The following is a 26,330-nucleotide window of genomic DNA, read 5'->3' on the forward strand; positions in this document are numbered from 1 at the left end:
TTAATTATGAGCCTTAGTAGCATGTGGGTTTGTCAAGGGAACTGAAAAGCTGAAGAAGAAACTGTAATGTTGTTACAAAATAAATGTATTTTTGCTACAGTATCTCAGGATGTTTTTGGAAATATTTTGTCCTAGTATGAACACAGCAGAAAACTGCATTTGCAACAAAGTAGTCTGAAAATTTCAGACTGCTTTGAAAATTTCTCAATTTGGCGAGAATTTCTGCTGTGAAGATTAAGTGGTTTGCAAATTTTTGCAAATTAGTCAGCAACAAAGAGCATCGTGCAAAAGTTAAGATTACTTAGGGAGACCTGTGTCTGTGAAGACTGTCAAATGCAGTTAATAAGCATACCAATGCAATCTTGATTCTAGCATGGCAGAGCCATAATAGAACAATTAAATTAGCAACAATGATTCAGTTATGTTCCCTTTTCTGAGAGCACTGCTCAGGGGTGGAATCCCTCATAAAGAGCTGACAACAAAGGTATGATGAGACCATTTGGGAGGAGCTGCTGCAAAAGCTCAGCACTCGGGGAGAGTCTGAGAGGGTGTCTGAGAAACTTACTGCGACTCTAGGGTTGGCTCTGCTTCGAACTGAGTGAACTCCAGAGGCTTCCTCCAATCTAAATCATTTTATGATTCTGTATCGATCTGTCACCACTCGAGATTACCTGTTGCAATTAAGTAAAACCTACTTCCACTTCAGAACAGAAGCCCTACAGCTCCTCACCCTCCCATTCCTTCTGTGTGCTTGGCAGCTCATTCCTGGATGCCCACGGAATAGGTTTTTAACAGACCAGTCCAGGGTGCACTTAGTGTTCCAGGAGATGACAAGCAGCCTACTCTGTAAATGTGAATCCCAGCAGGGATTCTTCCTGCAAACTTTCTGTATACACTCACTGCCATCTGCGCTGATTTGAACATATACTGAGAAAGAATCTACACCACAAAATACTTCTTTAAAAACAATACAAAATGGGTAAGAAATTCTAACGTAGGTAAGGGCTGAGTTAGCAACAAATGCTGACAGGTGAGAATCAAGCCACAGGAATGCAAAATTTTTGATACATCACAAACCCTAAAACTTTATGAACTACAGGTCTGTTTTGGGCTGTATCATCGGAACCTTTTGCTTCAATGGACCCAGACCTGTATCATTACCTTCACCCTGTGCCCCAGCGAGGCACAGCAAAGCTAAAAATTCTTTTACTCCCATCATTCATCTGACTCTTTACCTAGATTTAGACCATTTTTGCTCCTCTCCTGGAAATCCGATACTGCCTTTTATAGTTACTCTGTTTCTCCACGACTGACTCTCCTCCCCTCTCCCCCGAGAATTTTAGAAATATTTTTCCCACAATACAAATTAATTTTCTACCAAATATCTCCATTTCACAAGCAATAATTTGGAAGGAGGAAATAATTCTGGTTTATAGATTTTTTATAGTATTCTTGCAAGGTTTTCTCAAAAGCTTAAGGCCAGCTGTTCCAGAACCCTGCCTACTTCCAGGGGGTTGTGGTTTTTCACTACTGAATATATCTGTATTACATGACACCATCAACACGCACTTCTTCAGCTGGAAGGCTCCTTCATCCTCCCTCCCTAAGATATTTTGTTATCTGTGGTACTGGACCTGACTAAATGCTCTTCACAGATGAGCTGCACCAGCACCGAGGCCTTTTCTGTTTCTCACTCTGCTGTCACAGTGAACAGACCGGGGGTGCCAAGTGGGGGAGCAGGTGACACCACTAGAGCAAGGACAGCTGTACTCCATGCTGTGCAACATCGTGATCCCGGGCAGAGAGGGAAATCAACCATCTTTTTCTTGGGAACTGGCATACCCCGGGGGAGTGGACAGTGACTGCCTCAGCACTTCTGCTTTCCTTCTCTCTCATTTTTATTCTGTACCTCGACCTACGAGTTTCCTCGCTTTTCCTTTTCCGTTTCCCCCCACACTGGGCATGGGGCAGAAGCGAGCAAGCGGCGTAGTGAACAGGCTGCCCAGAGGGGTGATGGAGCCTCCCTGTTGCTCAGGACCCGCCTGGAAGCAGTCCCGAGCCGTGTGCTCTAGGCTGACCCTGCTTGAGCCGGGATTTTGGCCCCGACGAGCACGGTGGCGCCTCCCAGCTCTGGCCATATCCCAGGACTGCGGGCAGCCCGCCGGGGTCCCGGTGCCCGCCGGGGTCCCGGTGCCCGCAGGCGCCCCGGCCGCTCCCGCCCCGCGCGCGCCGCGCCTCGCGCCTCACAGGGGCCCGCCCCGCCGGCACGTGCGGGAGGCGCTCGCGCCGCCCCGCGCGCCTATAACGGTACCGCCGCGCCGGGGAGGCTCGGCCGCTGCTCCGCGGCCGCCGCCGCTCGCCCCTCGGGACCCGCGGTGTCCCCCTCCCCTCCCTGCTTCCGGCAGCGGAGGGGGCGGGCTGCGGCCCCTCGGCGCGGGCAGACGTGGGGGGAAGGAAAGGAGGGACCGAGGGGGTCGACCCCGTCCCCCCCCCACCCCCCACACTGGGCGGGGCGGGGCGGGGCGGGGCGGGCGGCGCGTGACGCGGCGCGGCCGCAGCGCGCGCCCGCCCCCCGCCGGCCCCCCCTCCCTCCTGCCCGCCCCCCGCTCGCGCCCCCCCCTCCCCTCCCCTCCCCTGCGGCGGCGGCGGGCGGCGGCCGCGGTGCATTGTGGGCAGCCCGTTGTTCATTTGCCACCCGACCCGATCCGGGGCCTGTCGGGACGGAAGCGCCGCCGCCGCCGAGCGATCGAGCGGGATCCATTGTGGGCAGCCCCGCGCCCGCCGCGATCCAGGCCGGACCCGGGGGAGCGGGGAGCGAGCGGCCGGACTTCGCTTCTCTCGGCCGCCGCCCCCGCACGGCAGCCGGGCGCCTCCTTCCCCCGCCCCGTTCCCGCGGCGGACGGAGCGCTCGGCCGGGCGGGGGGCGCGGGGCGCGCCCGCCATGTTCGCGGAGATAAACCGGCGGACGCTCGCGTTCCGCGGCGGCGGCGGCCTCGTCACCTCCGCGGCGGCCGCCTCGGCGGCGGGGGCCGAGGCCTGGGAGCGGCAGGACCCCGAGGCGCTGAACGGGCGCGGGGCGGACGAGGAGGCGGAGCTGGAGGGGCTGGAGGCCGAGGAGCTGGAGGCCACCGCCGCCGAGGAGAAGGAGCTGCTGCTGCCCCAGGACGCGGCGTCGCCCCCCGCCGCCGCCGGCCCCATGTTCGCCGAGAGGAACCGCCGGACTCTGGCCTTCCGCGGCGGCGGGGGGCTTCTGGCCGCCCACCCCGCCGCCAACAATGGCTGCGAGGCCGCGGCCTGGCCGCGGAAGCACTTCAATGGGCGGGGGGCGGACGAGGAGATGGAGCTGGAGGGCGCGGAGGGACTGGAGACGGAGGGGCTGCTGGAGGGCAAGGAGCTGGTCCAGGACGGGGGTTCGCTGAGTGACAGCAGCGACGACGAGGAGGACGGCGAAGGGGGCAGCCTGGGCGACGGCAGCGGCGCCGAGGGCGGCAGCTGCAGCAGCAGCCGGCGGTCGGGGGGCGACGGCGGGGACGAGGCGGAGGGCAGCGGCGAGGGGGAGAGCATCCGGCACTTCCCGCTGGCCAGGCCCAAGTCCCTGCTGCAGAAGCTGCACATCTCCTTCCAGGGCTCCTGGCTCAAGGAGTTCCCGTGGCTCTACTACTGCCAGGAGACCGGCCTCATGTCGTGCGCCTGGTGCACCGCGGCCGTCGCCGCGGCCGCGCCCCCCGAGGTGATCATGTCCGGCGCGCCCCTGCCCGGGGGCCACGACGAGCTCTGCAAGGGCACCCGCAACTACAAGCGCGCCCTGCTCCTGCGGCACCACCTCTCCGCCGAGCATCGCCTCAACGAGCCCGGCAGCGCCGAGCAGGTACGGCACGGGACGGGGAGGGGGCGGCGGGGAGGGAGGGAGGGAGGGAGGGGCAATGCCGGCCTCCCCTTTGCATAGGTGAGGTTTTCCTGTGCTCACGTGTGTGAACTTCTTTAAATGGCTGCTCGTGGTTGTCGCTGCCCGGCGGGCTGGCCACACCGCGCTGCTCTCGCTCGCCGCGTCCGGAGCGGGAGACGAGCCCCCTGTGGGACTCGGGGTGACTCTCCCGCTGGGTGTGGGCAGGCACCCAGACACAGCACGAGCTGTTGTTTGTGGCTGTATTCCGTTCCCGTTATCCCTCCGGCCCTGGCGGGTGCCGCTTCCATTAGTTCATCTGTTTATCTCGTGGAGATAAACCGGCGATGTGGGAAAAAAGTTGCGTACGACTCCCAGTGTCACAGCACTGATTTAAATACGCTCGTTACAACTTCCTCCTGCGGTGCAGGCGGAGGGAGGGCAGTGTCCGGCCGGAGACCGCTTGTGAAATGGGGGCTCGGCGGCGTGAAACTGGAATCGCTCTGCCGTGCTTAGCGGCGTGGCCCCGGTGCACTAATCGGGTAACTCCGTGTATTTAAGTTCTTCGCGCTGAAATCTTTTTTTTTTTCCGATTGCGTTGCCTTAGATTGAGTTGCTGAGCAAGAAGTCTGCAATCGCTTGGTGTGTGTTTGAGATAAACATGTGGTTTCCTGAAAGCCGTGTTACTATGCCAGCGCTCCTCTAACGCTGTAGGAGTAGTGAAACTCTCCACGTTCCCCGCTGAACTTCAAATCACTGTGTTTCTTGGCTGCTTTCACGAATGAGACAGGGCTTGCCCTAGAATATATGTAGAGGAAAAGACCCTAAAGAACACTTGTGTTGAATCCTCAGCCTTCTGCAGCCTTTTCTCCTAGGGATGCCTCCGCTGCTGAAGTTCGCTCGATCGCTTCACTGGCGTTAAACTTGCCTGCGGGCATTAGCTAAGTGTTGCTTCAGGTTAGGCTAGTCCTTGAATTGTTAGGCTGTTAGCCGGAATTAATTGATTAGTCACTCAGTTTTTCTGCATTTATAATTCAGTTTTAATTAAAACGCCCACCTTGGCTGGGTAGCTTTATTTGGAGTCTGAAATGTAATGCGGTACTTAAATTGAGGTTATTGCTTGAGCACTCTTAAGGAGCTCAGGGTACCTTGGACAAGAGCTGCTACTCAAATGTTAGGGCAGGATATCAGGATTACAGGATGACTTATAAAACATTAGGTGAACGATAGTTTTCTTAGAACTACTTGGAAAATGTATGCCAATTTTTTGTGAAGATGTTGCAGGATTGCAAGGGAAACCTTATGGTGTACAAATACCAGTGATCCAAAATATTATTTTTGGATTTACAAGTGCAACATTCACCTTCAAGATGATTAATACTGCCTTTTCAGTGAGTGTAGTTTTATAGCAGCTACTGTTACAGATATTATTTGGTAGTAGGTCATCTTATCAGTTTTCATTAGTCTTCTGGGGTTTGCTATTCACTCTGCAGTGTTTTAGCCAAACTTGCTTTCAATTAGTTGTTTCTAATTAAGAGACTTATCTTAGTTTCTTTTACTTCTTTCATATCTTTGAAAGTGTTCCAGTTTTGCATAATGCTGTTGCAGCGTGTTCCTTACAGTCTTGTTGCCTAGTTTCTAACTTTGAGTTGTGAATAATTACTCTGTAGAAGTATGTTCTGTCGCTTTGTAGCCTCCTGTGTTAGTGGATGCTGCTAATCCCTGCCACACTTGGAAGCTTCTCTCGCTCTGTTTTAACTGTATTTAAATAAAAGCTATTCCAAGCATTTTTTCTCTATTCAGATAACTATTATTTTTCTTTCTGTCCTCTTACCCTGAGTCTGTTGTAAAACTGTTAAATACTGGGAGAGTGGAAGGGAGGACAGAATATTGGCTTGTTATCACAGTAGCCTACAAGTTAATGTAAGTATGTATTTAAAGATTGTAAGTGTTTATTTGAAGACCTTTCATTGCCATGGGAATATTTGTAAAAATGAATCTCTGCTTTTATACCACTGATAGTTTAAGAAAAAATATTTGTACTAACTGTGATAATAAATGAAACAGTAGGATAGATGAGTCAGTGGTTCTCTGCACTGTACAAAAGATAGGGTTGGGACAAAGGTAGCTGTAAGGAGATGTTTTTTGAGTGGAAAACAGTATTTTGTGCATCCTTCTGCAATTACATTTCAGTTAAAAACTTCTCACGAGGGAAGGAATTGCAGTTTTTCAGGAGTCAGTGTAGTTTTCTTTGTGGAGCACTTTCACGTTACAGTTGCTTTATCAAAAACCTGATTAAGAATCTGTTTTCTTTCCCATCTATGTTTAATTTCCGTATCCTTTCATACTCTTAATGGCACTTGAATTTCTTTTGATACATATGTTTAAATTAATAGCAAAACAATAGCCCCATTTTTTTCCCTAAATGCCATGATACCAGATACTTGGAACAAAAGTAGGTAATTTGTACCCTGACCGTATTGCCAACATACATAATGAGGCAGCAAAGCCGTTTAGATTTAATGAAACTTGGGAGAGATCTTTCAGCCTTTGTGTTAGAGACAGCACACATGTATTATGGACTTGACAAGCCTCCACTGCAGGGCATGTTTAGCAGCTGCTAATAAACATATGGCATAGTGCCACCACTCAAGCTCAGAAAGGAAATTGTAGGTGTTAAGACAGTAAAGCAGTAGAAATTTCTATAGGTCTGTTGGATATTACACTCGTGAAGAAATGAGTGATGATTTCAGTTTATTTTTGGGATACATTTAATTTGGAATGCCAAAATACATCACAAGTGGCTGCAGCTGCTGTAATTCAAGGGTATTGAGCTGTCAACCGATGCTTCTTTCTAAGACCAAATTCTTGAGTCTTTTTCTATTCTAGTTTCTAAAATATTTTTTCTCCTCATTAAAGCTTAAGGAAATCTATCATCATCTTGAAACTACCTTTGTTTTTGTAGTGAAGAGACTATTGTGTTGCAAGGATCTCAAGAAATGGATGCTTAGTGGGAAATCATGGCAAAATATTTTAATTCTTTGATGAATTTGGGTCCATAAGATGCAGATTTATTGGCTGCTAGGGATTCCTCTCCTCAAACCATCTTCTTAAAACATTTTCTTTCTGGACATAATTTAAAGCTAAGCTTTGGAAATACTGCCAGAAAAGCTTTCTCCAGTCTAACAGGCATGTTGGTTTAAAGCAGAAGCTCTCCAAAAGGAGGAAGGCCTTTGATGTGTTATTTTTTCCATGTGAACTGGAATTGTTTGCATTATGTGAGCAGTGATGAATGGAAGTCATGCTTCAGATGTCAGCGTTACATTACAGTGTTCTAAGTTAACTTCTTGACTTACTCTTAGCAGAGTGAAGAAGTTGAGGAGGAAGTCAGGCCTTGGAGTAAACACTATCGCTTAGTGTATTTTCATGTAGTGTTTTTATCAATCCTCAAACTACTCAATTTGATACTAGGGAATTAATGAAATTATTTGAAATTGCTGAGTTTTTTGTACAGCACAGAGTGGAGCATCATGTGCAGCTGATGGGACCATATTGAGATAATTTTCCTCTGCACGTGGTTAAAAAGCTTACTTTTTTAGAAGATACATTTTTGAGAGTAAGGATAATTTGGGGATACAGGGAACTGTGGTAGAGCAAGATGTGGTAGTGGGGAAGGGATTAAAAAATGTGGAATAATTACTTTTCGTATACATGCAGCTGAGATGGAATCTGTGGTTAGGTTGGTTTGAATTAAGAATTTTTTCTTAATTGTTCCTGCTCTCACTGTCTTCCTTCCAGGGACAGAATATGCTGATGGAACAGTAGGAGAAATAACTAAACTCCTAGTAGCAATTTTTGATCATCTGTTTCTGCTCCTGTTAGCTTTTGGGCAAGTTTAATTAATGAATTATACATATAAAATAATAATTTGTCTTTGTGTGTATTCTACTGAAACTGAGCACAATATTAGTTTCCTTAAGAAGTCTCTGTTCTGTTACAGCACTTCTTAATCTCACCCACAGAGAGAAGCTTTTGACTTAGAGCACTGAAGGTTCCATAAATTGAAATGAAATTGTGCTGATCTTTATATTTTATTCCTTACTAGTCTTTAATAAAGGATGAGGTGGTTTGGTGTCAGGGTAACTTAGTTGATGAGAATATGGGGTCTGTATTCTGAAAATATAGTTGACATCTAAGCAAGTATCATTAGGCTGTTTTTCTCGTGAGAAAACAACCCTTATGATGATGTGTCATGTAAGTTACAGAAGTCTGCAAATGCATCTTTTCTTGTAATTATTTTCTGCATCTTCCCTCCTGTTGAACTGTACTGTATTTTTTCTGTATGAATGTCTAAATCTCTCAAAGTAATATTATTTTGTTCATTTTTCTCATAATAAATATCAGTTTACTTGTCATACTTGGTGTACGTAGACTTGATAACTGCTCAGACATCAGGACTTCATTTGAGTTGTGGCACTAGGGTTAACTGTTGTACTATACCAGCAGTAAAACAGTTGGTTTTAGTACTGCAGTTAGTTTTAGAAATGTATATGCACCCATTTCTGTAAAGCTATAATACTAATTAAAGCTGTAATACTGATTGATCTGTTTCTCCAACACATACCCCTAATAGCTTGGACACAGGTTGCATAATATCTCATTTTTCCACTCAACCTCCTGGTCTTGTCATAATGAAGATTTCAGTCTTGTTTTTCTGTAGCACATTTGTGATCTGCAGCTCCTCTTCACCATGCTGGCTTGTCCTGTTCTCAGGAAACAAAAACCCCATATTGTAAATATAAATTTATTTTTTTGTCCCAGCTTGATTGGGTACATATACTTGCTTAGTTAAAATGTATTCTCTCTGAATTATTTAATCAGACGTTTGTCAGAAGAAAAGAACTGCTGCAGGTCGTTTTTTAAATTTTATGCGGTGTTTAATGTGTTCTCAGAGAACGAAATTGGCAGCTATCACAGCATCTACCTAACATTTACTGTGTGAGGTGCAAGTCACTGGTGATTGACGAGTGTGACAACACTTCAGGGTGCTGTCATTTTCATCTTAATCTGATCCAGTGTCAGTGTAATTGGTGTTTTGAAACTGTGCAGTGCACCATTGCTAAAGTGACAGGAAGCTAGTCCAGAACCAAAATCTGCTGAGAGCTTAGCATGACAGCCTTAGCTGTCCCACATCTGGAGCAAACTGTTTCACAGTCTTGATCTGAGGTAGTACTTGGGGTGTGTCATAAAGTACACAAAAAAATTAAGATGAGGCGAGCAAAGATCTACTGCTTGTTTTCGCATAAAAGGCTAATTGCTTTTATTCCTTCCTCTTCAATGAAGTGTTTTTCTGAGAAGAGTAGAGATTCAGAAGCAACTTGAATGTGACAGCAAACTGAAATTTCTCTGCAGGAGATGCTGAAATGGCACAGTTTCTGTTTTGGTTATACCAGGTCTTATTTGCTGCTTATATATGTAAACACTGGTTTAGATGTAGTTACAGCCTCAGTTGTCATTCCAGTGATCCACACTGGGATTATAAATTGAGATGAGTACTGATGTAATCCACTAAGGTCTGTGGGGTGGAAAGTGACTTTTAAAATATATGTAGCTGGTTTCTGCAGTAGTCCCAAATTAAGAGTAGTACTTTCCTGCAACATGTATTTTAGCTGCAGCATAGCTTATGGGCTAATGACAGTGCTAACATTACCTTCTTAATACTGATTTTGACCTGTAATATTGAGGCAGGTGAGCTTTAACATCACTTCCAGTTCCTTGATCAGTGAGGTGTTTTAGGAGATGAGAGAGGAAAATAATGATTTGGCTTGGAGCTGTCCAGTTTTGGGCTTTCCTCATTTGCTAGGAAAGAAGATAGAATCTTGGAGATCTAGTATGAAACAGACTGTCATTGTTGCTGCTCTTGATGGCAGCATATGTCAACCCATATAAGTATGGTCTCAAATATGCCAGTCTGTTTTCTGCTTTCTACTAGCTGCTGCTTTGTAGTATCTCTGAATCATCTTTATCTAAACATGAATTAAAAGTCTTCTGTGTGCTCAAAAATCCAGTTCAGATATTTTGATCTCTCCCTTTCTGAACTAATCTTTAATAATGAATTATTGGTGTTGGATTTTCTGAAAATATCAGGTTTTAGCAAAATTTTGGAGCTGTGTTTGAGATCACATCTTAAAAAGGCTGTGTGTGTGTAATAAGTGTTGTGCCAGTGTTGCCACTGGAAAGTTTGGGAGGCTTATTTGAAGAAAGTCTGAGGCAAGAATTGTAGTGGAAGCTTAAGTTGGGAGTTTTTTTGTCATCCGCAGTGTTTTGTCTGCTTGTCATGTGATACACTGTTTAATCCTAAAACCGCTGCAGTTAAAAAGCAAAGGATAAATACTTAATTTGTAAAACTGTATAAGAAATACATTTGCCATTATATCTATTTAGCAATATATTTTCTTTAAAACATTCAAGACAGATTGGGACATACAGACCTAATTTGTGTCTATTTGTATCTCAGCATGAAGAAAATGTTGAATCACTTATCTGGATTCTGCTTAATTGTTTAAGTGGAGATTTCTGGGGAAGTAGGAGGGATTGGATATGTGAGAACCATCTAGTTAAATCTTTGGAAAGAGAGGTTCCCGAATCTTTAATATATGTGGGTTAGGAATAACAAGTACTTCACACTCAACTATATATTTCCTTACTTTTGGCTGAAATTTCCCTTCCTTTGCCCTAGAGGCAAATCTAGTTCTGTTTGTTTTAAACTTGGGGGTGGAAGGTGCAGAATGAGAGCAGGATTTTTAGTTTTCAAAAATATCTTGTTATTTATATATTCCTGTCTGCCTTTGTGACAAAGAACATAAATAACAAAAAATAGTTTAAGATAATCTTCTTTAGTTTATTTTCATATCCTTATTACTGTGTTGAAGAACTAAGGAGAGCATTTATTAAGAGCTAATTATGTTTGTGCGGTTTTTTAATTGCAGGAGGCAGAGTTACCATCAGAACTGAATAATGAAGGATACTGTGATTTTAACAGCAGGCCAAATGAGAACTCTTACTGCTATCAGCTCCTGCAAGAGCTCAACGAGCAGAGGAAGAAAGGCATTCTTTGTGATGTTAATATTGTGGTGAGTGGGAGGGTCTTCAGAGCTCACAAGAACATCCTGGTTGCAGGCAGCCGCTTCTTTAAGACTCTGTATTGCTTTACAAACAAAGAAAGCCGTAACCAAACCACTGTTACCTATTTAGACGTTGTTGCTGTTCAAGGTTTTTCTGTCATCTTGGACTTCTTGTATTCTGGTAACCTCGTGCTCACGAGCCAAAACGCCATTGAAGTGATGTCAGTGGCCAGCTACCTTCAGATGACGGAGGTTGTCCAGTCCTGCCGCAACTTCATTAAAGATGCCTTAAACATAAGTATAAAATCGGAAGCTCCAGAGACTGTTGTAGTGGATTACAACAGAAGAGCTGTTAGTAGGGATGGTTTATCTCCAAGGGATCAAAAAGTTGCCAGCTTCTGGGCAACACGAAACCTTACCAACTTGGCAAGTAGCATAAAAACTGAGAATGATCCGTACCCCATTGATGAGGGCCAAATGGAAAGCTACCAAATGAATGACTGCAGTTGGGTCCAGGACAGCTCACCTGAAATGGCTGAAAATGAATCTCAAGGTGAGGGAAAAGTTTTCGTGTGGAATGACATGGGTGCACAGGGACAATCAGTTCCAGAACCTGGAAAAGCAAGAAGGAAAAACCAAACTGCAAAGAGATTTATTTATAATATACCACCTAATACTGAAGAGAATTCTGAAGATTGCTCAGTGTTGCAACCGTCAGTCCCATATCCAGAAGAAGATTTGTCCTTTATTAAAGAAGAAGCAGGTAAATATTGCTTAATGTCAATTATGTCATTTGAAAATTAAAGTACTGACTGCAGTATCTGACTACATAACTTTTGCTTTTTTATTTTTTAAATTATTATGCTGTATGAATAGTTAATCTATGTATTTGAAGTACTGTCATTTGCCTGCCTCACTTTTTGATGAATTAATAGTTTTGAAAACTTAGTACAATTTAGGAGCAAGTTGGGGTGAATTTGAGACACAGACAAGCAGTAGTCCCGCAGGGGGCACATGGGGACCCACGGTTGTTCTGTGTAGTGCCAGCAGTGCTTGGGTACTGTGGTGACATGTGCCAGTGCAGAGCAGTGTGGGATGGGACTGGGGATGTGTTTCTCCAGTACAGGAGACCTTCATGTGCTTAGTGAGTAGTGTGACACAACAGAGCAGCTCTGGAGAAGCAGCTGTGCTGAGGAGCACTTCTGCAAATGCTTGTTCCTTATGTCTGGTCTTTATCTCTGAGCTCTGGGTATGTCTGCTTTAGCTTTGCTTGGGAGTTGTGCTTGTGAAGTGAATTTCCTGTACTTCTCTTACTGGCTAAGCTTTGTTAGACTGCACGGGATTCCTTCTGGCTGAGCTGGCATGTTTCAGGAACATGACAGTTGCTAGTATGCCTCAGATTCACAGCATCAGGTTAGATCTAGCCTAAGTGAAGCGCCCTTAGCTGCAGATAGTGGGGGATGTTGAGTCCTCAGCACCCACACAACAGTTCTGCCTGTGCTGGGCTATACTGCTTGTCCCAGTTGCAGTGCCACGAAAAAGGACAGCAGAGGGTCTGAAGCAGGAGCTGAGGATGTGTGTATTTGTGTCAGAAAGACAAAATCTCTGACACAATTTAGCATGTGATTTCTATTGATGATTTATAGGGGTTAAATATTCAGTGTTTTTTACTGATGGAAATACAGAGAATATGCCTTCTGTATGATGGCATCAACAGCAGATATAAATAGTTTGGATTCTGTGGGATTTTATATGTGTGCTGTGAAGATTTCTTAGAGCAATAATGGAGGGCACAGGCAGAGCAGTATGTTTAGTCCTTGGTTTTTTGGTGGTTTTTTTTTGTTGTTTTTGTGGGGGGGGGGTTTCTTTTTGTTTGTTTGTTTGGTGTTTTTTATTGGTTGGTGGGTGGGTTTTTTTGACAGAAGCACCAATGTTTCCAGTAACTTGTTATGCTGAAGAATTAAATTACAAGAGACATCCTTGTAGTATTTTGATGAAAAATTGTATTGGAGACAAAGCATACTGAATATGGTTGTGGTATCTGTCCAAAACCATTGAACGTTCTGTGACTACAAGGGGAAGTTTATTTTACTGAGTTCTAAAATACTAGTCAACTAGTGATCTCCTTGGTATTTTCAGAGCACACCATATATGTTCCTAAGTACATAATTACATTTTCTGTCAGTGTCAGAATTCTTTTGGAAGCCATATCTAATATTTTTGTAATAATATCTTCACTTTTACTAAGTTCTTGAATGCATATTGTTTGAAACAAGAAGAGTGACTGAAGTAGGGCTTAGTCTAACTTACTTTACACCCATAGTCTGTTCTTCAGCTTTTGGTATTCTTTCTCTTCTACTTGTGGCTCTTTTTCTTTCCTTTGTAGGTAGATTCCACTCTTAAACACTCTTCTTTTAACTGCTCCCTCTATGCCAAAGAAAAGGTGGAAGAGGGAGGAGTGGAGAGTTGGAAGAATGTCAAGAATGAGTTGTAGAGTAACCTGCAGGTTATACAATAACTTGTAGTTTTGGATTAAATTTCTTGTGGGGATAGAAAAGCTACCAAAAATAATAGGCACTGAGAGGTAAAAATCTATAAGAAAATGTCATCTAGAATAGATAAAAGATAATTCTAGAAGAAGAAAAATAAAGAATAGTAAATTCTTATATTAAGAACTAAGGAATGCACTCTCCTGTTGGTTGCTAAAATGGAAACAAGGAGCTTCTACTGTTATGCTTTGTCATGTTCTGATGAGGATAACACCAGTGGTTATGAACTGTCAGTTACGTGCAGGGTGAGTTTCTGTGCCCTTGATTTAGGTTTGGGTTGGTCTGGTGCTTTTGTGATGATACTGTAGATATGGTGGAAGAGAAGCCTACTTAAGATCACTGCTCTCACTACAAAAATTTATCCCTGAATCCACTTCCTTGAATGCTATAGTAAATGAATTTTCCAGTTGGGTACAGTTGGTAAGTATTAGATAATAAACAGTAAAAGCTTTCTGAAGCATCTGCTACCCCTCTTGTTGCAGTAAAGCAAATATGTTGAACTGCTGCTTGCTGAACATGAGTTTTTCTGCTTGTATCCAATAAGGATATGTCAGCTGCTTCTTCCTCCCACCCTGTTTCTGATTCATTTCTGATGCCTTGTGAAGGCTGGTCTAGAATAGAGGCTAGATGGAGATAAAGAATAAAGTAGGTATTTATTAAAAGGCCTCTATGGATCTACCTTGGGCAGCACAAGAACCCAGCCAGGGCTACACCCAAGGTGAATCCAAAATGGTCACAAAATGGATGACTGCAGTCTCACAGTTTTATAAGTTTTGGTCCCTTTGCATATTGGAGTTAATTTTCCAATTGTACCTTTAGCTTATGAAGTCCCGTCCTTCTTGTTTTCCCTCTTCATTCCACTGTTGTTTATGCTCTTGGGCCTGAAACTTAGATCATTTGTCCTTGGTCCCCAGCGAGAGAAGGAATTGTTTTGTCTACTTACTGTGAAGAGAGTTTACTATCCCCTAATATGAAGCTCAGAACTACACACTAAAGCAGTACAGAATTTGAAAAATATAAAAGCTAAAACCTGAGGCATTATTGCCAGTGAGTTTATTTAACACCCTCCCTGTAAAAGTAGCATGTTGGTGAGCTTTAAAGAAGCTTTAAAAAGGTTAAGATAGATTTGAAATTCCTTGTACTGTCTTACATTTACTTATATTTTACTTAAGTTTTCAAGACTTTTCCAGTTTTAGCTATATTAATTAAAGCAGCTGTTTAACTAAAACATGGAATGTTACCACCAATATCAGTATTTTCTCCTAGTTGATAATCTGCTAAAAAAGTCTTTTGCTGTTTACAGCCATCATTCATCGTACAATTAACCATTTACCATAGTGAAAATAACCATGCAGACAGCACATTACAGTCACTGTTACAGTGTCACAAAAGGTCATAAAACCCCAGTGAACATAATTCATCATATGCTTAATGTCTGTTCATGGGGTGATTTTTGTCAATTTTCATCACTTCTTTGGTCTGTCTTTCATCTGGCTGTGGTGTTTGTTTTTTGGTTTTTATTTTTTTTTTTTGTAAAGTGTCCTATCCTCAGACTTCAGAACACATCTATGAAGTATTGCTTATGCTTTTTGGAACTGACTGTTGATTTTTAGGAGACTTGCATGCAATATCCCAGTAGCTTTATGAAGCTACAAGTGTATAATTTGTTACTGTGATTTTGAGGCTGTATAATGCTGTACTCTGGTGGGGGTGAGGGAAAGAATAACAAGTGCAGGATTAAAACAGTCCTTGGTGGAACAACAGGGTTCCTGACTGATTCTGTAGGGGTTCTTAAAGAATTTAATTCAGTTTAATGTAGAAACAACTACTTTTCAGAAGGATACAGACAGCAGCTAAACCTGCTTAAAAAAATGCAGTGCTGGTCCCAGCTTTTGTCATGATGCAAGGGAGGAGCATAACACAACTTGATTAGGGCTTTACAATAAAGCAGGTATCTTTGTATTTGAAGAAATCAAGATTGATGGACTTATCAGGACAAATGTATATTTCTTGTAGGGATAAACCCCACTTGGCTGACTGTGTTACAAAAGAAAAAAATTGTGTATTTTTTCCTACTTCTCCATGGTACTATAACTCTGTCTTATTTTCTTTAGACTTTAAGCTGTTACCCTGATTAAAAGATGTAAATTCCTTGATGGACGTCTAACCACTTTATTTGCCCCCTTCCCTATGTAATCCATTATTGAAGTTGTCAAAAGTTTTTAGAAGTCATCTGAAAACACTGCAGTCTGAGGGTCAGCCTCTTCCCCTTTCATTCAATTTACCTCTCCCAGGGATCATCCCAAAGACAAGCAGGTTCCCTCCTCACATTCTCACAATATGGTCTGTCCCGAAGCCTACAACTCTGGTCAGTGTTTTGTGTATTACTGGTGTCAATATGCAGGTTTTTGTTAGTTGGTTGTTTTTTTTTTTTTTTTGGGGGGGGGGGGTGTTTTGGTTTTTTGGGTTTTTTGTTTGTCTGGTTTTTTTTGGGGGGGGGGGGCAATGTGAATGGGTTGTGGAAGAAGGTTTTGTGGTGTCTACAGATCTTCTCTGCCTGAAAATCACTTTGACTCACAGTGTAATGCATTGACTTACTAAAAAGGGTCCATGAGACAAATTAATTTCCCCACAAATAAACGGTCTGCATGAGGAAAGTTCCTTACTTTCTTGTGTTTCACTGGTATAGTTGTTGGAGGAGATCAGCAAAATAGCTTTCACTTTCTTGGGAAAGAATTTTTCAGGGAAGGTGCGATAATCAAGTTGAAAAGCAAGTGCATAATATAGCTGGCATCAGTTAGTGGTCTTCTGTCAGGGGTAGTTGATGCTAGATCTGACTCCATAATCATGGCAATATACCACTTCTTCATGAGTGAAAAATAGTAAAAATTGAGAGCACTTTGTTGCAATAGATAGAGTATGAATAAGATTGCATTGGCAAAATGTCTTAAGTATGTCTGAGCCCTCTGTTGCACGAGGCAGTTGAGCAGTAATGTGTTTCCAGAATAAGCCTTTTCAGCTGAAGCAAGGTTAAAGATGTGAGGAATACTCTGGGAACAAAGGGAGCTCAAGATACTTTCTTTTCCCGACCTTCCTAGTGTGTCAGTCTTGGCAGTGCTGTTTCCTCTGTCATGTTACCTAACATAAGCAACAAATCCAGCTCTCTAATAGCAATCCAGATTGTATCAGTAGATTACCACTGCTTTCTTTGCAATCCTTGAAAGCTATGGCCTAATCGCTTATCCAGTCTACTTTCTGTCTTTTTTAATTGATTAGATGAGCAGTCAGTGTAAAAAATATGTGAAAAATAGCATTTATTTTTCTCTTATTTTGGCACTGTTTCCAGTGCTAATATATGTAAAGAAAACAGCAGTTAAGTTCACTACAAACAGCTGTATCTAATGCAAAATTTTGTATCTTTTCCCTCAGTGCACCATATGTGTGTCCTTTTCTGCAATGCCCTGTTTAATGGCTTCTGTCACTGAACTTCTCATTATTTCCTATATCGTCACCTACTCAGTAATGTATCCTTTTCTGGGCCCCAAATCAGTATATTTTCTGATATAAATCAGCAAGAGTTAAATTTGTCAGACTAAGGATGCTTCTGGCTTAGACATGTTCTCTCTTTCTGGTGGTGCATGCCTGCCTCTTGCCTTCAAAACTGAAAATCATTGTATCTGTCTTTTGGTTAGCCTTTTTTCCTGAGAACAAATGCAATAAAACATAAAATCCTTTCACCGTGTTTTTAATAGCTTTTTTTAATGGTGTAAAAGCCACACAATAATTTAATTTTATTTCCCACTGTCCTTATCTCTTCTTAAATCAACATAGTGTGAATTTTAGTGCTGATGGTTAATCAGCTTCTTTGTGTTCTGGGATTTTTTTATTATTTTGGTTTTGCTTGTTGTTGGCTTTTATTAAAGATCAGATTACTGATAGCCTTTTATCCATGCAGGCTAGATGAACGAGTAAATGTTTGAGGTTAATTGACATTTGGGTTATTAACTTACAACTCTTAGAAATCAACTAAAGTGTAAAAGGGTAACTTTAGATCAGAGAACTTGTGATCAGGTGGTTTAGTCTGGAGACAAAGAATATTATTGCTTCTAATTAGCTTTTTTTTTCCCCTCAAAGATCTGCCTTACCTGTCTATGCTTTCCTCCTGTGCACCCTCTCCCCAGTATACCAGTATGACTGCATCCATAGTTGCTTTCAGCCTCCTATCAAGAGGCTATCATGTGGCTTTAAATTGACCAGAACAGGCCAGATGATAATTGTAAGCAGGTTTCAGGGGCAGTAGCCTGGGTGAGAGGAGAAATGGGAGAAGATCCTATGAGCCACAGGGGTCTGTAAATGTGTTGCATTCTGGAAGCTTACCTGACTGTAGGCTCTATATCCAGCTGGGGAAGGTAGTACAGGCTGGGTATTGCACTTCCAGTCTGTGTGTAATTCAAATCTGTCTTGTTTGGATGAGCAAGTAGACACTAAAGATGCCTTTTGCGTGGTTTTGTTTTGAACACATTAAATGTGTGCTTAATCTAGAAAGCATGTTTTCTAGGTCAACGAATTATTCTAAGAATAAGCATTAGGTTTAATTATTATCTACTTAGTCATGTATACTGAAGCATGAAGCATGTGTAGCAACCTCTTATCTCTTGTGGTATCTGTGCTGGTGTTCTTTCATGTTATAGTGGGTCTTCTCTTCCAGTGGGAGATTGAAAGATTTAGTAGCTACTACCTACACTGGGTGACAGCTCTTAAATTTATTTGGCTCTGTGCTGAGTCTTGTGCTAAGATCTCGAGTTATGCAGGGGTTTGTGCTCTTAAGTTCCCTCAAACTTAAATAGCAGCTGTGTACATAAATGTTCCTAGTGACATTTAGATTGTGTTCTCTTAAATACAGAAGAATTGTCAAAGTGACAGTGTTATAAAATGTACTCAGCTTGGTCCAACTCTTACCTATGGTCAGTCTTTGGCTTATTCTGAAGGAAGCTATACAAAAGTGCCTGTACACAGCATAGTGTTACATCTGTGTGCAGTGAAGACTTGGGTCTGTTGATCTTGCAGATATTCATCCTATAAGGGAAGGAAAAGTGATTAAAATATTTTATTACTGACGGACCTTTCACTGTTCAGCTACAGTTCTAGTACAGGGAGAAAAATCTGTAAAGAAAGGATCTAATACTTTAAACATTATAAAAGTAAGTTTGTTTTTTCCCCTCTGCTAGATCCTGAAGCCTGCTGTTATTTGGAGGCTTATAGTCTTAAGAGCAAGTCACCTTTGCTCTTACCCAGACTGTGCAACACTGCTTCCTCTCTAATCCTTTCTTGTGTATTACAGAAGGAAGTCTTCCTCCTCACCTCAAAGGAATGTGTAGTTGGCATGTCTATAGGGTATCTGTGTTCTATTCCTTGAGCTGTTGAGATGCCATTGCTGGAGTCCATCACTCCAAATTAGTATAAGGAGTTCTTGCCTATTTTGGACATAACAGAAGTTATGTCAGTAATTAAAGTTAGAGTCAGTAATTAAAGAAAAAAAAATTCCTCACTGCTTTGTGTTTTTTAAGGGAGAGGGAGGTTTATTCCCTTCCCTCTTCTTCCTTTTATAGCAAAATAGGTAGTTAGATGAGCTAAAATACTGCTATTTTTTTGTCTTCATTCACTCAAGCTCTGCTTTTAAAAGCTCTGGTGGAATGCCTAGTTTGGCAGTCATGATGCAGCTTTGCTTGTTGTTTGCCATTGTCTAATGGATGAGATAGAATTATAAGCTTCCTAGTTGTTAAGTGATATCCTTCTGAACTGTTGTCTTATGTTGCAGACCAAATCACTGCTGCCAGTGGTAATGCTGCCTGAGCAGTAAATGAAACTACTGTATGTGTCTCATGCTGTGAGGATTTGTAATGTGTACTTTTTTCCAGTAAAACTGCAAGTTGGAAGTGTTTAAATATGCAGCTTGCCACTAGCTGTGTGAAATTCTGGTTTAGCCCAAGAGAATTTCCTTTCCCAAAAAAATCCTTAGAATGAACAGTGTAGGGATAAAAAGAAGTCTTTGGACTATTGAAATGTATAGTTTCAGGCTTGAAAGCAAGAATACATCTCCTCAAGACTTTTCACAGTGGTGACATTGGGAATCCAGTGTGGATACCCAACTACCATCCAGAGAAATAAAAGGAAATCTGCCAGTTACCACTGCAGTTTGTTTATTTAACAACTGTCTGCCTGTGAGGAAAGTAATGGATTTTATAAGTTCATGATTTCCAACAAACTCCTGTCTAGGGGTTTGGGGGAAACATTGATTTGCACTATTGCCAGAAGAGCTTTTGCCCAGCAAATATGATTTTGTTAAATTCTTAGTGCAGCTTTATTGTGTACTATTTATAGTTCTCTGTGCTCTGTAATAATGACTCCATGTTCACTGATGCAGTTCTTGTTACAAAGTATGGAATTAAACAAGCAAAGAATTTTTAAGGCATTGTTCACTTCTGAATGGTTCTATTTTTTTCAAGAGGAAAAAAGGGTACGAAGACAACATAAACTGCAGAAGATCTTGTCTTAAGAGCAAATGTAAATATGCAAACTAGTCTTTTAAGCTGTTATATTCCAAGTAGTTATGGTCTCTTGAATTGATGTGGTTATAGAGTAATGGAGATGATTATTCAGAAAAGGATTTAGACATAGCTGGAGGATCCTTTATATAAATAAAGCACTGTATATGTATACCATGAAGATATTTTAAAGCAATAAAAAACCCCATGCCTCTAAGTAGAAAATACTTTTGTACCAACTAGACCACTGTGGCAGTCCAGGTGAAGTCGCTGCACAAATCCGTTCTGAAGAGAAAAGTTTTCTGATGGAAAACCTTTCAGCCCCCTCGTGATGATAGTGAGGGAATACATATCCTTACCATCAAAGTCTCTGTAGTATGAAAAAGGCTTTCAGTTTTTCTGAGGATGGGGAGAAGAAATGGTGCTCTGGACAGTAGTTCAACGGTCTCATTTCATTGAAATTAGGAATACAGTTATTTCTTGGTTTAGTATTGAATACTATGTGACAACATGCTATAATTACTATTGTAAGGTTAGAAACTTTTTGTCACAGTTTAAAAAGGATATACATATTGCTAAACAGATTAGATTGATGACTGATTAGAACCCAGGAAGCTAAAGAAAGAATGTGTCTTTAATAGCTACTTCAAGTGACTTCAAGTACGGACTGTTGCCGGGCACTTCAAATGACTTCAAGTACGGATTGCTGCCGGGTACTTCAAGTGACTTCAAGTATGGGCTGCTACCGGGTACTTCAAGTGATTTCAAGTATGGATTGCTGCCAGAATCTTGGCCAAAAGAAGCTTGGGAAAATGGTAAGTGTATCTGATGGAGAGTAGGTAGAGGTTAGGAAATTATTTAATCAATCTTCTTCCATATCATTTGCCTTTCTGGATAATGTACTTCCTTGGAGGGAGGAAAAGGAATTCAAATGTATGGAAGAGTAAAACCAGAATGTGATTTATATCAGTTCTAGTATAATGGCTGAGTGTGAAGGTACCTGAGGTCTTTAATAACTTGATAGCTGCCTGTCCCCTTACTAAGCTAAATGCAGATAAATGGCCTTTGAAATTGAAAACTTGGATGGTGAAAATATGGAAATAAATATAATTTTAAAATGAGATCCCAGCATATGTCTTGCTATTAAAAATAAGAAACTTCATTGTAATAAGTGTTTTTAGTCCCGTGCAGCTGTAATTAAGCCTTTTTCTGTCAGTTCAAGCAAACAGTTACCTGTAATTATTTTTCTGTTTGAAAACATACTGAAAATACCACCATATCTAAAAGAATTGTTGCTAATTCCTTACAATACATAAAGTATTCAGTACAAAGAAGATATCAAGTACTGGGTAATAGTAATGCTTACCTCTTCTCTTTAACTGAGATGTTACTGGGATGTGGCTTATGGTTTATTTTAAATATTTTGGGGTTTATAGTAGAAGAAACGTGGTCATGAGAAGGTGAAGTTTGCTGGCAGTCAAGAAATTAGAAGCTGGGTCTTAGGAAGGCTGCCTGTTCTTAAACCATTAAATTCCTTACAGCCCTGGTGTCTGCCTGTATAGGACTTGCTTTTCTTCATGCAAGCCATTATGTGACATTTTGTGGAGATGCAGCTCACATGAGTGCTGTGATATGCAAACTTGTGAATATTAGCAAAATATAACTTCCATCTTTGGATGAATTTAAAAGCTCAAAGGAGGCAACTCTAGAGACAGGCCTGTGAGCATGTGCACATAATGTGCAATTACTCATGTTTTCTTCCTGCCAGCATGAATATTAGAAACTCTTGCACATAATCATGTAGCCTTAGCCAGTGCTTTTTGAATGCTTCTAGATGGTTATGATTATGTTCTTAAGTTCTCACTTGTAGTGAGTCAGTATGCTATTATCAAAATCTTGTATTTCTATGTGGCCTTCTCCGCATCATAGAATCCTGTGTTGTTCTTTTTCACACTGTAATAGGCAGCTGCATTAAACCTGTTTTGCATATATCCTTGGGCAAACTGTATAAAGGGTTCTCCTCCATCATAAGGAAGAAGTGAGATATTGCTACTTCCAGAAGTTTTTTCTGCTCTTTTTATTTTTTGTGCTGTTAGATCAAAGTAGAAAATAAGTAAAATCTGAACCAATAACTTCCTTTTTGAGAATTTCAGCATTTTGCTACCTCTTAGTATCCTACTCCTCTTGTCAATATTCATTCTTTCTTATACTTCTTTTAAAGTCAGATCCTGGTAGACGGTTCCTGCATGTAATTCTAAATAGAATAGAATTCCAGTAGAATATTGGAAGAGAAGATTGCGACTGTCAAAATGCTGCAGAGTTAGAGGGTTTCTAATCCAGAAGAAAATGTTTTCTGGTATAACTGGCATCTAGGAAAATAGAGTATTGGTAAATTGTAGTTAACTAACTTCAATTAATGAAATAAGACTCCTGTGGTAAAATTGCCTTGGTTACAAGTAGGTATTTTTCTAGTAGAATTGTACATGTAGAACTTAGCGGCGTTTTTGATTTCTGCAGACAGACATTGTCCTGATTACCCTGATGAAAAGATGTGTTTTGCTTTATTGTTTTGGCACCTGTTAATTTTTGTGCACCAGACATAATACATTTGGATGATTTTTTGTGTGTTTCATTATCTTTTCTCCTGATGCTTCTTATCTTTTAGGTGATTCCTCTGCTTTAATCATGAACAAGCTGAAGTGTCCACACTGTAATTATGTAGCCAAATACAGAAGAACACTAAAGAGACACTTGCTCATTCACACAGGCGTGAGATCTTTCAGCTGTGACATCTGTGGGAAGCTGTTTACACGAAGAGAGCATGTAAAGAGACATTCCTTGGTGGGTAATCTCAAGTGTTCATGTATATGTATGCACATGCATGAGTGGGGTTTTATGGGGTTTTTGGTAGTTGGAACAAACTGTTCTCTGATTTGACATAATGTAAATTGTCTTATCTTGATCTGAAATGGATGAAGATAAACATTTCTTAGATAACTGTGCCTCTTGTTTTCTTAATGGAAAATGCAGTGTCAATGATGACAGTAATTTCAAGATTATTTTGAAAGTGATGTGATAAAGGGATAGAGTGTATATAAGTATTCTGTAGATAATGAAAAGCAGTTTTGGCTTAGCTTTACTGCAGTAGAATAGCACGTCTTGGTCTATAATACTGAATCATCATTTTCTGTGAGGGCGCCCTGTTAATTCAGCAATTGCATAATATCTTGAGGTAGTTCTAAAATGTTTATTTCACAACCAGACAAAGCTATAGTGTAGTATCTGCTTTAAGGTTAGGAAAGAATGAAAAATTTCTGATGCAGAAAGTAAACATCTGTCTGACTTGCATTCTGCCAGTACCATAACCAGCAGTTCAGCTTACCCTGTCCTGTGCACATTGCATAACTCAGGATTTGACTTGAGTACTTGTTTATCTGAGGATCCAGAGAAAGTTTTATCTGCCTTGGGTATTTTGTAGGTACTTTGTATCTTGTCTATAAGGAAATTAAGACTTCATTATAATATATACTATATAAAATCCAGGGTGTATTTTAGTGTAGTAATAAGAGCAAGATCATGTTGGTGGTGAGAAAATAATATTTCTCCAACCTGTGATTTTAAAAATTCCCCTCATTTTGCAAGATGTTTTGGAGATAGACAGAAAAGGTTAGTACATGGAGTGGGGTAAATGGCACTTCTCCAAAGTGGTGCACCTGGGATGGGGCAACTCTTGGTATCTATACAGGCTGTTGGATGAACATGTCAAGAGCAGCCCTGCTGGGAAGGATTGGGGATGCTGGTGGGTGAGAGGTGGGACATGAGGCACCAGTGTGCTCTTTCATCCCAGAAAGCCAAATGTGTCCTGGGCTGCATCAAAAGCAGTGTGGCCAGCAGGTGAGGAAGGGCATTCTGCCCTTCATGAGACCCCACCTGGAACATTGCATCCCGCTCTGGGGTCCCCAAAACAGGAAGGACATGGACCTCTTGGAGCTACTCCAGAGGGGGGCTATGAAAATGATTGGAGGGATGGAGCATCTCTCATATGCAGAAAGGCTTAGAGAACTGGGGCATTACTGCCTCGTTGATGGCCATGCTCCTTCCTTTGTGGCTCATCAGAGAAGGTGGCAGCAGTGGGAGTTAGTTGGTCTACCAGGAAGAGTAGAGTGGGACTTCAGTTTTCTGTCTTGCATTGTCTGACCAGGACTTGTAGCTGAAGTTTTTTTTTCCTCCAGGAAAGGAGATGAAGTCAGACAATGTGAAAACAGCTGTGGAGTGAGCTCAGTGCAGTTCTGTGCTTTAACAGAAGTGTTCTTTCTGTGACGAAGTCAGAACACTTTTTTTTTTTTCCCCTGGGCTTTTTTCCCTCCCTCCCTTCTCCTTTGAGCTTAACAAACCTCAAACATTCTGCCTTGTGTGAATTATTATAACGGGCCTAGAGGCTGAGGAAAGCACATGTATCAGCTGTACGGACCATACAGCAGAGCTGAAGTAACTACTTGTATCATGACCTAATTTATTTTTCCTCTCATCTGGGTGGTAATTTCTCTTTTATCTAAAATTGCAACTTTTTCAATGGGTCTTCAAATGAGATATTTAAGCACATAATTGTAATCTGTTGTGGGAACACCAGATAGAAGAAGGAAGTCTTCAAATTAATTTTTTCATAGATAATAACTAATATACATGGTTACTGAATTCAGTTACTTGTACAAGCAACATACTTCCAAATTTAAAATCTATGGTTAGTTAACAGCAGGCTTCTAATTTTACACACAGACACAAATAGAGGACAAAAAAATTACCTAAGGGACCTGGAAAGTTGATGTTAGTTTTAATTGTGTTGGGAAGGAGAAGTCATGGAAGAATTTTACTCTTTGAATTCTTGAATTTAATAACTCTTGCTTGTTTTTTAATATTTATAGGGTTTAAAATTGTTAACAGCAGTTTTCTAAACAAGTTATCTTGTGTGCAGTGGAAGGGTTTGTGCTGCTCTCGTTGCTTCTGAGTCTTGCTCTGTACCCTGAGGAGATGTTAACTGAACACTCACCTGTGTACAGAACAGGCGACCTGCTGAGCTCCAACAAAGTGGTTTGCTCATGGGCAGTAGCTCATATCATACATAAATAGATCTCCAGTAACCCTTCCTTACTCTGAATAGTGTTAGGTATCTTTTGGAAAAGTTAAAAATATGAATTTTTATGTTAATAATTTTTATTGTTATTAATAGTTTCCTAGTACTATATGCAAATGTAACCTGGAATGCCTATATTCAGCTTCCATATTTCTCTTCCATAGGTACATAAAAAGGATAAAAAGTATAAGTGTATGGTGTGTAAGAAGATTTTCATGCTAGCAGCCAGCGTTGGAATAAGACATGGATCACGGCGTTACGGAGTTTGTGTAGACTGTGCAGATAAATCCCAGCCTGGAGGGCAAGAGGGAGCAGACCAGGGGCAGGACACAGATTTCCCTAGGGATGAAGAATACGAAGAAAATGAAGTGGGAGAAGGCGACGAGGAGCTTGGTGATGATGTAGAAGAACAGAATGACCAATCTCGGTGGGATGAAGGCGGGGAAGTTTGTATGCCTTTAGATGACTGACAGAGCATGAGACTTCAGGGTGCTGCAAATGGACACTGTATGGATTGACTGTTTGAATTTTTGGACTGAAGGCTTGCAAAATATGGTACAGGCTGGATGGTAGTTATGTTGCTGTGAAAATGTAGGGTCAAAGCCTTATAGCAAAAAAAGGATTATTAATTTTTTTATGATATTTGCACAGGACTGTACAGCATACAACCGTTTGGTTGAATTATACAGAGTCCTCACATCTACAGTCAGTTATCAAAATAAAAATGTATTTTTTATTATTTATAGGCTATAGCTACTTGGGTCCTATTCAGACATAGTAGTAACTGTAATTATGTTACACATTCATGTACCTGTTTACATGAATGAAGAAAATTGCAATTTGGTATGGAAACACAAAGACAGCTTTCCCAAATCCACTCGTACTTTTGTCAGCGAATCAGTGAAGCTAATTTGGGCTAGTGGCTCATTTTCCACAAGCATGTCTTTGCCATACAAACCTTACCTCTCCTGTAATCTGATAGGTGAAAGCCAATCATTTAAATATGTGTCACAGATATTGCCAACACCGTATTGAAATTTGGGTTGAAAACTTTTGGCTCTATGCTGGCAGGTGCTATGGGTGATAAGCACTGGAGAA

The 26,330-nt window shown here is 41.6% G+C and overlaps 1 protein-coding gene across 1 annotated transcript; it reads left to right on the top strand.

The window, feature by feature from the left end:
* The first annotated feature begins 2,652 nt into the window (after positions 1-2,652).
* On the top strand, positions 2,653-26,330 carry ZBTB10 (zinc finger and BTB domain containing 10). The gene is made up of 5 exons (XM_064390110.1): positions 2,653-3,868; positions 10,873-11,770; positions 20,743-20,916; positions 22,767-22,942; positions 25,397-26,330. The coding sequence occupies exons 1-5, from the start codon at positions 2,942-2,944 to the stop codon at positions 25,700-25,702; spliced, it is 2,481 nt and encodes an 826-aa protein (XP_064246180.1). The 5' UTR covers positions 2,653-2,941; the 3' UTR covers positions 25,703-26,330.

The sequence above is a fragment of the Passer domesticus genome, chromosome 1 (assembly GCF_036417665.1).
Source record: "Passer domesticus isolate bPasDom1 chromosome 1, bPasDom1.hap1, whole genome shotgun sequence".
Classification (NCBI taxonomy): domain Eukaryota; kingdom Metazoa; phylum Chordata; class Aves; order Passeriformes; family Passeridae; genus Passer; species Passer domesticus.

What these genes read in the sequence shown, in the direction of transcription:
- ZBTB10 (XM_064390110.1), top strand. Translation starts at nt 2,942, where the DNA reads ATGTTCGCGGAGATAAACCGGCGGACGCTCGCGTTCCGCGGCGGCGGC. An exon ending in AGCCCGGCAGCGCCGAGCAG is followed by an intron (nt 3,869 to 10,872) that starts GTACGGCACGGG and finishes TTTTAATTGCAG; the next exon opens with GAGGCAGAGTTACCATCAGA. An exon ending in ATGTAAAGAGACATTCCTTG is followed by an intron (nt 22,943 to 25,396) that starts GTGGGTAATCTC and finishes TCTCTTCCATAG; the next exon opens with GTACATAAAAAGGATAAAAA.